Source organism: Mercenaria mercenaria, chromosome 12, assembly GCF_021730395.1.
Source record: "Mercenaria mercenaria strain notata chromosome 12, MADL_Memer_1, whole genome shotgun sequence".
NCBI classification, from domain to species: Eukaryota; Metazoa; Mollusca; class Bivalvia; order Venerida; family Veneridae; genus Mercenaria; species Mercenaria mercenaria.
In genome coordinates, this window is record NC_069372.1 from 49,114,038 (window position 1) to 49,126,152 (window position 12,115).

Sequence of the window (12,115 nt, forward strand, 5' to 3'; positions counted from 1 at the left end):
CATGGGGAACATTTGTGTGTAGCACTAAGATAATCCATCGATGCATACAAAAGTAATAGAGCAAAAACAATTTTTACTCCACATTCAAGTGACCTTGACCTTTGATCTACAAGCATAAGTCATGCACGAACATAATTTTCATACTGCACTCTATTCATATAACAAGTTTTATTAACTTAGCTTGAATACTCTTTGAGTTATCGCATGATCCAGATTTGCGGACAGGCAGTCCCCTCCGGTGTTCCACTGGTAGGGGACTAAATCTAAACCCCGCCCCCCACAAAAATATCCGATTTACAGCATTCTTACCTCCCTCATCTTCAAGTGCATGTTTCATTTCTTCACTAAGTGTGTGAGCCCTTATCTGATTGAAACATTTTGTTACACATCCCGAGTAGAAACCAGACTGGACTGGGTGCTCCTTTACTGCCTCTGTCTTCTTCCTACGCCTCGCAAAACCTCGTACTCCAGACTTTGGCTTTGGAGCATGTGCCGTTTCATCTTCGTTTTCGCTCTGCAAATAGAAAAACATTATTATCACAGTGTACCTCTTACAACTGATTTGTTTTTGTGTCCAATGTTTTTGCAGTGATTCCAGGTCATCTCGTCACATTTAAAGGGAATTCCTATAGTTTTTAATGCGCATCTTTCTGCGCAGCCGACACTTTCTATGGAAAACTGAACTGAAGTCAACATTTGTTGAAACATGTTACAGACAATCTTAAATATGAGGAATCTTGAATGAAATAACATTTTTGATAAGTTATATCAGCTAGTAATCAAATGTTGATACTGGTTTATGTTGTATTGACAAGTATCATGCCTGACAGGTATCTTGCTATTTTTGTGGTTGTGTTTTCACATCGCATTTTAGTATAAAGACAGTGTTGTTCATATAATGTAAGATAATTGACTTAGTACTGATAAGACAATATCACCTTTCAGATTATTTAGTATGCAATTATAGAAAGAATTAAGAATTTTTAAAACGTTTTTTAAACTTTTAGCAGACATACATGTAATCAATTTGGGCAGGTTCGCGCCATTTCCGTCCGAACAGGTGTTTGTATTCTAGCGGTCTTAACATAAAATTTAACCTGGTGACCCATATATTTTTAGCCATTTTTATGCTCACAATACAATTATCTATACACAAGAAAAAAAGGAAAAAATTCTATGAAAGAGTTTTTTCAAAATTTAAAAAAATATTCTTCACTATGGGTATTTTTCATTGAAAAAAGTTCACAAAAGTAAATATGAAACAATATTTTTTTTTATTTGTACCCATCATTGTAAGGATAGAGTATTACAAATATGACTATGATATCAAGTAAGTATATGATAAAATCTGTAATAAGAAAAAAACCGTATTGTGCTGTCTGGATGTATATTTTGGTTGGTATTTATAAACAAGAGGACCATGATGGTCCTGAATCGCTCACCTATCCCCACATGACCCAGTGTTGAACTGAGTACGACGTCGTTATTTCTATTATTTGACATAGTGACCTAGCTTTTGAGCACATGTGACCTAGATATCATGAAGATAAAAAATTCTGACCAATTTTCATGAAGATCCATTGAAAAATATGACCTCTAGAGAGGTCACAAGGTTTTGTATTATTTGACCTAATGACCTAGTTTTTGAAGGCACGTGACCCACTTCTGAATCTGACCTGGATATCATCAAGGTGAACATTCTCACCAATTTTCATGAAGATCTCATGAAAAATATGGCCTCTAGAGAGGTCACAAGGTTTTTCTATTTTTCGACCTACTGACCTAGTTTTTGACCGCACGTGACCCAGTTTCGAACTTGGCCTAGATATCATCAAGAGGAACATTCTGATCAATTTTCATGAAGATCCATTGAGAAACATGGCCTCTAGAGACGTCACAAGGTTTTTCTATTTTTCGACCTACTGACCTAGTTTTTGACCGCAAGTAACCCAGTTTCAAATCTAACCTAGATATCATCAAGGTGAACATTCTCACCAATTTTCATGAAGATCCATTGAGAAATATGGCCTCTAGAGAGGTCACAAGGTTTTTCTATTTTTAGACCTACTGACCTAGTTTTTGACCGCACGTGACCCAGTTTCAAACTTGACCTAGATATCATCAAGGTGAACATTCTGACTAATTTTCATGAAGATCCATTGAGAAATATGGCTTCTAGAGAGGTCACAAGGTTTTTCTATTTTTAGACCTACTGACCTAGTTTTTGACCCCACGTGACCTAGTTTCGAACTTGTCCTAGATATCATCAAGGTGAACATTCTCACCAATTTTCATGAAGATCTCATGAAAAATATGGCCTCTAGAGAGGTCACAAGGTTTTTCTATTTTTAGACCTACTGACCTAGTTTTTGACCGCACGTGACCCAGTTTCGAACTTGACCTAGATATCATCAAGATGAACATTCTGACTAACTTTCATAAAGATCCCATGAAAAATGTGACCTCTAGAGTGGTCACAAGCAAAAGTTTACGCACGAACGCACGCACGGACGGACGGACGGACGACGGACGCCACGCGATCACAAAAGCTCACCTTGTCACTTTGTGACAGGTGAGCTAAAAAGCAGAAAATTATGAAAATGTTCAAAAATCGCTGGCAGTTTCAGCAACAGTGGGTGTGTTTAAAGCGATTTTTCACAAAAACAAGCCTGGTGACCTATTATTTTTATTTGTTCATTGTTTTCAGCACACATTTTCCTATCATATATATGAATTTAAAAAAATTCTATGAAAGAAAAAAAATTATCGGAATTCTCTTTAAATTGTACATAAAAAGTTTGTTCCCGTTGAACACTTACTGTGATAATATACAGTCAAATCTGTGATAAAGTCCACCTCAGAGTAAATGTCACTTCTATAAAACTTGCTTATAAAAGCCACTAGTTTTTCTCCTGTTTTATCATAAATCATCACCATCTCCAGTAATCACCTCACTCTAAAAGAGTGATATTAAAGAGTAAACAGAGTAAATGTACATTGTACCTGTATGTAGCAGCCACCTACCAAAAAAGACATTTTTTCACTTCCCAAGGCTGCTTTTTACAGACAGGTTGGAGTGCACTGTGTAATCATTAATATTCAGTGGTGACAAATTTTCATGAAATCTGGACACAATGTTTTAAGAATTAAGATCATTTAATTTTAATATAACATGCCAGGTAACAGTTATAATAACTGAAAGTGAATTCAGAAAGTGTGATAGAAACCAACAGTTTACCCTAAAATCAAAGTAACATAATCATGGCAGCCAGCCCATGTGACATTTCAATAGGGAGTTTTTTCAGTAGAGATATTTTTCCAGGGAGCTGGAATGTAACATGTGTTAGTCTGGTTGTAACTGATTTGAAATACAAATATTTAACACAATTTGCTTTAACATTTAAAGTTTTCATAAAAATGTCTGATTTCATGTGATATTACAAAATGTGCACCCTTACTGTTTTGTTTTATACAAATTGATTCTCATACATGAATCAAATATACTACTTGACATTGTGATAAATAAGTTCTTTCTAGCTATTATCTACATGTTTTTTCTTTTTCACAAAACCGATCTTTCACCCAATCAGCCGAATCAACTTTCAGTTTAAAGTTCTGGTGCACTTTCAGTTCTCTGTTATTACTAAATGGATTTGATTCAAACTTAAAACAATAACTGTTCGACATCATCACTCACATCATATGACACAAGGGTCATAACTCTGGCACCAATATTTCATGAATTATGCCCCCTTTTACATGAGTTTTCAGGTCCAAGTTTGAAGCACTTTATATCTGTTATTACCAATTGGATTTTACTTAAACTAATTGTAGCACATCATTACCCACATCATATGACATTAGGGCAATAACTCTGGCACCAATATTTCATGAATAATGCCCCCTTTTTACTTAGAATTTCAGATCAATGTTGGTGCACCTTCACTTTATCTGTGTTATTACTTAATAAATTTGATTCAAACTTATTAAAATAGTCCTTCTACATTGTCGTCCTCACCATATGACACAAGGTCCATAATTCTGGCACAAATATTTAGTGACTTATGTCCCTTTTTTACTTACTAAGTTATATGAGGAATTGAATCCTCTTTTGATTCATATGTTTTTTTTTTTAAAATTATGGCCATGCAATTCGTGAAATAATCGGCATTTAAACCTATAGCATGTAAAGCGTCGGAAGCAATGGAAATTTCACCGGAAACTGCTTCAACTATTTTGGTCTTTCGAGTGTTTGAAGCGAGTGGGGATATTGCTCAATATAAAAAAATTTATCTGAATATTTCCTAAGATCGCGTCAAATTAGTTGGACTAATGGTTGCTGGAATAAGTGTTGTGTCCGGAAGTGTCCATGGATGTTTTTATCATTTATAAAAACATTATTGACTGAACAAATGTACTGAAGTGTACCGAAGTGTAACTTCAGACAAATTTTCAGACAAAAGAAAAGGAACAGGTGAGACAAACAATGTACCTGCATTTGTGGATTTGGATAAGTTTTGCATTATAATGCAATGTGTGACCATGTTGGTAAGCAAGTGTTCAAAGTGTCAAAGCCATATATCAAACGGTTGATAGACAATATATAGAATGGTATGCGAAACCTAACTAATTTCTATGTCCAGAAAAGAGCCATAACTGAGCTCAAGTCCTTGTCCTAGGTAAGTAGACTATGATGGTAAACAAGTGGTCAAAGTTTCAAAGCCATATGACAAACAGGTTAGGCATAATATAGACTGGTACGAAAAACTTCACTGATTTCCAAGTCTAAAAAAGGCCATAATTTAGCCAAAATAGTTGACAGAGTTATGTACTCTTGCCTACAGATGGAAATCATGATGATAAACAAGTGTTCAAAGTTTCAAAGCCACATGTCAATTAGTTTTGACAAAACATGGTTTTGTACCAAAACTGAACCAATTTCTAAGTCAAACAAGAGCTCGTCGAACACGAAATGGCCCCCTTGATGCATTTAGTAATTGCACAAGGAACAGAAATTATATGCACACTGTAAATAAGTATATGTAAACCATGTGACCCACAGGGCGGAGCCATATTTGACCCTTGGGGAATAATTTGAATAATCTTAGTAGAGGATCACTAGATGATGTCATATCCAAAATATCAAAGCCCTAGGCCCTGTGGTTTTGGACAAGAGGTTTTTCAAAGTTTTTTCCTATATAAGGCTATATAAACCATGTGACCCTAGGGGTGGGGCCATATTTGACCCCAGGGAAATAATCTGAACAATCTTGGTAGAGGACCACTAGATTTTGCTACATACCAAATATCAAAGCCCTAGGCCCTATGGTTTTGGACAAGAAGATCAGAAACCATTTAACTGTTCCTGGCCAATGTGACCTTGACCTTTGACCTAATGACCTCAAAATCAATAGGGGTCACCTGTTGGTCATGACCAACCTCCCTATCAACTTTCGTGATCCTAGGCCTAAGCGTTCTTGAGTTATCATCCGGAAACTGTTTTACTGTTCAGGGTCACTGTGACCTTGACCTTTAACATACCAACCTCAAAATCAATAGGGGTCATCTGCTGGTCATGGCCAACCTAACTTTCAATTTTCCTGACACTAGGCCCAAGTGTTCTTGAGTTATTGCCTGGAAACCATTTTACTGTTCCTGGTCACTGTGACCTTGACCTTTGACATACTGACCTCAAAATCAATAGGGGTCACCTGCTGGTCATGACCAACCTCCCTATCAACTTTCGTGACCCTAGGCCTAAGCGTTCTTGAGTTATCATCCGGAAACTGTTTTACTGTTCAGGGTCACTGTGACCTTGACCTTTAACATACTGACCTCAAAATCAATAGGGGTCATCTGCTGGTCATGACCAACCTCCCTATCAACTTTCATGATCCTAGGCCCAAGTGTTCTTGAGTAATCATCCGGAAACCGTTTTAGTATTCAGGGTCACTGTGACCTTGACCTTTGACATACAGACCTAAAAATCAATAGGGGTCATCTACTGGTGATGACCAACCTCCCTATCAACTTTCATGATCCTAGGCCCAAGCGTTCTTGAGTTATCATCCGGAAACGGATAGGTCTACATTCCGACCGACCGACCGACCGACCGACCATCTGCAAAACAATATACCCCTCCTTTTTCAAAGGGGGGCATAAAAAGGGCCATAATTTAGCCAAAATAGTTGACAGAGTTATGTACTATTGCCTACAGATATAAACCATGATGATGAACAATTGTGCAAACTTTCAAGCCACATGTCAAATAAGTTTTGACAAAACATGGACTTGTACACAAATTGTACCAATTTCCAAGTCCAAGAAGGGCCATAATTCAGTCAAAATTGTTGACAGAGTTATGTGCTCTTGCCTAGTTATAATAAACAAGTGATAAAAATTTCAAAGCCATAATTATGTCAAACACTTTACACAAAACGTGAACTGGTACGAAAAACTTAACCAAGATTTCTAACTTAAAAGGGGCCATAATTCAGCCAAAATCCTTGATATAGTTATGTACTCTTGCCTACAACTGGACATGGTGATGGTAAACAAGTGTTGAAAGTTTCAAAGCTTTATCTCAAAAGACTTTGTCAAAAAGTGGACTGGTACGAAAAACTTAACCAAGGTGCGACGCTGACGCCATGGTGAGTAGGATAGCTCTACTTATTCTTTGAATAGCCGAGCTAAAAACCTGTCTGAATGTGATTTGAACTGAAGAATATTAAAGTGGTTACATTAGGGCACAGGCACGGGTCCAGTGTATAGTTTTTGTTTAATATCAAAAATCCCTTTTTTTCACACAAATATACTTTTTATGCGTTAGTCAAATAAACAAGAGGACCATGATGGTCCTAAATCGCTCACCTGTTCCAACATGACCCAGTTTTGAGTATGACGCCGTTTTTTCTATTATTTGACATAGTGACCTAGTTTTTGAGCTCATGTGACCCAGTTTTGAACTTGACCTAGATATCATCAAGATAAAAATTCTGACCAATTTTCATACAGATCCATTGAAAAATATGGCCTCTAGAGAGGTCAAAAGATTTTTCTAATTTAAGACCTACTGACCTAGTTTTTGACCGCAGTTGAACCAGTTTCAAACTTGACCTAGATATCATCAAGATGAACATTCAGACCAACTTTCATACAGATCCCACGAAAGGTATGGCCTCTAGAAAGGTCACAAGTTTTTTTTATTATTTGACCTACTGACCTACTTTTTGAAGACACGTGACCCAGTTTCGAACTTGACCTAGATATCATCACGATGAACATTCTGACCAATTTTTATGAAGATCCATTCAAAAGTATGGCCTCTAAAGAGGTAACAAGGTTTTTCTATTTTTAGATCTACTGACCTAGTTTTTGACCGCACGTGACCCAGTTTCGAACTTGACCTAGATATCATCAAGATGAACATTCAGACCAACTTTCATACAGAGGCCATGGAAAATATGGCCTTTAGAGAGGTCACAAGGTTCTTCTATTATTTGACCTACTGACCTAGTTTTTGACAGCACGTGACCCAGTTTCGAAGTTGACCTAGATGTCATCAAGATGAACATTCTGACCAATTTTCATGAACATCTTGTGAAATATATGGCCTCTAGAGAGGTCACAAGGTTTTTCTATTTTTAGACCTACTGACCTAGTTTTTGACCACATGTGACCCAGTTTTGAAACTGACCTAGATATCATCAAGGTGAACATTCAGACCAACTTTCATACAGATCCCATGAAAAATATGGCCTCTACAGAGGTCATAAGGTTTTTCTATTATTTGACCTACTGACCTAGTTTTTGACCGCACTTGACCCAGTTTCGAACCTGACTTAGATATCATCAAGGTAAACATTCTGACCAATTTTCATAAAGACCCCATGAAAAATGTGACCTCTAGAGTGGTCACAAGCTAAAGTTTACGCAAGCACGGACGGACGACGGATGCTGCGCGATCACAAAAGCTCACCTTGTCACTTTTCGACAGGTGAGCTAAAAACAAGGAGCTGCGTTCAATAAACGCTTGATGCCCCCGATGGCATCCTTGTCGATAGATATTGCACCTTATGGTTACATCTGTATTAGTATCAATTCATTCTTGTAAGCAGTATTGATGCTAGACGAAACGGTCCCATTTGGTGATGGCCCATACAAAGCAACCTAAGTCCAAAACCAGGTCAAGGTCAAACTGAGGTCAGGTGATGTCTGAAGATGAGGAATGGTCACAGGTTACATCTGCATTAGTATCAAGTCATTCTAGTAAGCGGTATTGATGCTAGACGAAACGGTCCAATTTGGTTAACCTCGTACGGACGGACAGGACAATCACTATATGCCTCCCGCATCAGTAGATGCCGGGGGGCATAAAAATCTATGACCAAAAATCCGGTCACAGTATCATATACATTGAAAAGGTGAAATATGCGAGCGAAACACTATGAGAAGTTATTCGGCATACTTGTAGAACATACCAAAATCGGAGTTTATGCACTTGCAGCCCCTACCTGCATGATCGCACCTTCGGAACAATTAAAGCCTTCCATAAATACTAAACTGACCCTATAAATTGCTTTGAAATACATAGTACAAGTCTCTACGAGCGAAATATTTCAGTTATCCCCGGCAATTTCAGCTGCCCAAACGAAGTGATAAAAACCTGGAACACGTCCGCTATCCGGAATGAAATCGGATACCTGTACTAAGGATACCTGTAGGATGATTCTGGGCTTTGGTGGAAGGGTGTAAAACCCTTTTTAAGTCCCTCTTCTTGTGGAATTGCTGCTGTTTGGCTAAATTTGTTTCTTCACAGTTTATTTATCAAACTAGTGACAGATCTGTTTATATTGTCATAATAGCTGTAAAATCTGTTTACAACCCAGTGTTTTAGTGTCTTACCGGTATTTTGAATTTTTGTATGGAGTTTCTCTCTGCCAGTGCTTATCTAGCCTTATTTTGAGGTCATTTACAGTTTTAGCATCTACAAAACACTGTGGTAATTCATTCCATGGTTTGATAACTCGACGAGAAAACTGGTTCAGGCAAAACGTTGTTCTAGAACATGACATTTCAGGTTTTAGGTTATGACCTCTTGTTGAAGAAGAGTACTTGAAAAATCTCTCAAAAGGACAGTCATCAATTCCTTTAACGATTTTATAGTTCTGACTACCATAACTTAAATGATGCTGTTTTTATTTTCTGATGGTCGCGTCCGTTAAGTTATGGCAAAACCCCATTTGGTTAACTAACCAGTATCAAACCACAACATCTTAAACAGTCTCTCGTGAGAAACTGATAACGTCATGCAACAGTTCAGAGCACATGGCTATTTTTGAAAATAAAGACCAAAATTTTACCTATTAATGAGTTTAATTTTATCTTAAACATAATCATTTTCGATAAATATTATAAAAACATACCTTATTAGGTTTAAGTCCTCAGAAAAGGTCAATAAATAACGATTCTTTACCACCTATTGGTTTTCAAATTGAAGAGTACCCTGATCAGGTGACAACTGCAATGGCAGACAAAATATTGCATACAGGGGTACCAATTTGAATGTGTAGCTTGTGTTAAAATCATGTTCCATTCAGTATTTTATGCCAGATCAAATGAAAAACGGATTAGAAATATTTTAAAGTAAAAGGGGAGTCCATTGTGTTTCATTTGATGAAATTATAGCAGGACGGACTTCTGGCACGATTCCTGGTTAGGTTTCAGTACAGGATTCGTTTCAGCTCAGAGATCCGTAACAGCATAATAAACATCTCTGAGCTGAATTTCTTTAGCTAACGATTTTAAAAACCTGTAAAGGAGAGATCGCCATTACATGTACGTCACGCATCAACACCTGTTTATTTGGTGGTGGGCAAAACAAATGTTTTTGCATTGTTTGTGTATGGGATAGGAATTTTTTTATTGTTCGTTCATTTATGGAATTTGAAAATTCAAAAAGTTTTGAAATGCTTATGATTTTCATATTTTCTCATTTAAATATCTTTTTAAAATGAAAAACCATTTTAAATGACATATGATTTTAATAGCGGCGTAGCGATGCTGCAAACTTTTAGAAAACTAGAATGTGTCAGTGGTACATTTGTCACAAATAAGGGGCAATAATTCAAATGTTTGTAGTCTCAGTTTGAGGGTATAGCCTCAACAAACATTTTATGAAAAGGATTCATTATTCTAGGCCATATACTTTTTGAGCTATGTGCATCACAAACAAAGAATCCACTATTTTGGCTATTTCAAGGACCATAACTCTGTAATAAGAGCTAAGATTCTTAAGAAGAATGCCAAGTGTGCAAGGTCACATCACGATAAAGACTGAATTTACATCAAATACTTTTTGAGCTAGGCACATAATTAGGTGAAAAAGTGCATTTTTTTGCTATTTCAGGGGCCATAACTTTAAAAATAGGGGGTGGAGCCAGCCAAAAAATTAGAGGTGTGCAAGTTTATATCATGATTAAGACTTATGCAAGTGTTCAACCATTTATATTAAATATTTTTTGAGCTAGGTGCGTCACAAAGTGAAAATGTACATTTTCGACCATTTCAGGGGCCATAACTCTAAAAATAGGGGGCGGACCCAAAGGAAAAATAGGAGGTGCGTAAATTCATATCATGATTAAGACTCATGCAAGGTTTCATGAATTTATATCAAATACTTTTGAGCTAGGCATGTCACAAGGTGAAAATGTGCATTTTTGACTATTTCAAGGGCCATAACTCTAAAAATAGGGGGCGGAGTCAGATAAAAAATAGGAGGTGCACAAGTTCATATCATGATTAAGACTCATGCAAGGTTTCATGAATCTATATCAAATACTTTTTGAGCTAGGCATGTCACAAGGTGAAAATGTGCATTTTTGACTATTTCAGGGGCCATAACTCTGAAAATAGGCGGCGGAGCCAGATGAAAAATAGGAAGTGCCCAAGTTCATATCATGATTAAGACTCATGCAAGATTTCATGAATCTATTATCAAATACTTTTTGAGCTAGGCATGTCACAAGGTGAAAATGTGCATTTTTGACTATTTCAGGGGCCATAACTCTGAAAATTGGGGGTGGAGCCAGATGAAAAATAGGAGGTGCGCAAGTTCATATCATGATTAAGACTCATGCAAGGTTTCATAAATCTATATCAAATACTTTTTGAGCTAGGCGTATCACAAGGTAAAAATGTGCTTTTTTGACTATTTCAGGGGCCATAACTCTGAAAATAGGGGGCGGAGCCAGACGAAAAATAGGATGTGCGCAAGTTCATATCATGATTAAGACTCATGCAAGGTTTCATGAATCTATGTCAAATACTTTTTGAGCCAGGCGTGTCACAAGGTAAAAATGTGCATTTTTGACTATTTCAGGGGCCATAACTCTGAAAATAGGGGGCGGAGCCAGACGAAAAATAGGAGGTGCGCAAGTTCATATCATGATAAAGACTCATGCAAGGTTTCATCAATTTATATCAAATACTTTTCGAGCTAGGCGCGTCACGAACTTCGGACGGACGGACGATGGACGGACGCACGGACAAGACCAAATCTATATGCCCCCACTACTCATGGGGGGGCACAAAAACACTGTTAGTTAAGCGTTCATAATTAATCCATATTATTTCGAAATAATTAGGGGTGGGCAATATACCGCGGTAGACCGATTATTGCGATGTATTTTCGGACGATACGATATTGCGATATGATTTTCGAATACCGGTTATTTTATAACATTAAGTAGAACTAACGTAAACCAAGAAGATTCACAAAAAGAAATTCCTTTTCTTGCCAGCACGATTCAACTTTGTTTTCATTTTTCTCCTTTCATTTCCGGTGCAGGTAGCAGACTGGTTTACAGCTATTTTACGGACCCAGTTCCACATAATAAAACCAATAAATTGTTTTTAGATAAATATAATTTCGTATTTGTCAGCGACTCTTTAGTAATTTTTCTATCAACTAGAATTTATTATTCATACAACTGCTTTACCACTTTCCTCATTTATAATGGGTGAATTGAGTAACCTGTTTTATATGATTGTATCCATAAACCGAATGTAGTGCCCCACATTAAACTAAATAATATTTTGACGCAGTCTACTTTCG

At 37.0% G+C, this 12,115-nt stretch overlaps 1 protein-coding gene across 1 annotated transcript in view; it reads right to left on the reverse strand.

Annotated features, from left to right (window-relative positions):
- LOC128547563 (NFATC2-interacting protein-like) overlaps positions 1-12,115 on the reverse strand; it is a 69,007-nt gene that overhangs the window by 29,859 nt on the left and 27,033 nt on the right. Inside the window, exon 2 of the mRNA XM_053520565.1 lies at positions 310-514. Within this exon, the coding sequence (XP_053376540.1) occupies positions 310-514 (205 nt within the window). The remainder of the gene's footprint in view (positions 1-309; positions 515-12,115) is intronic.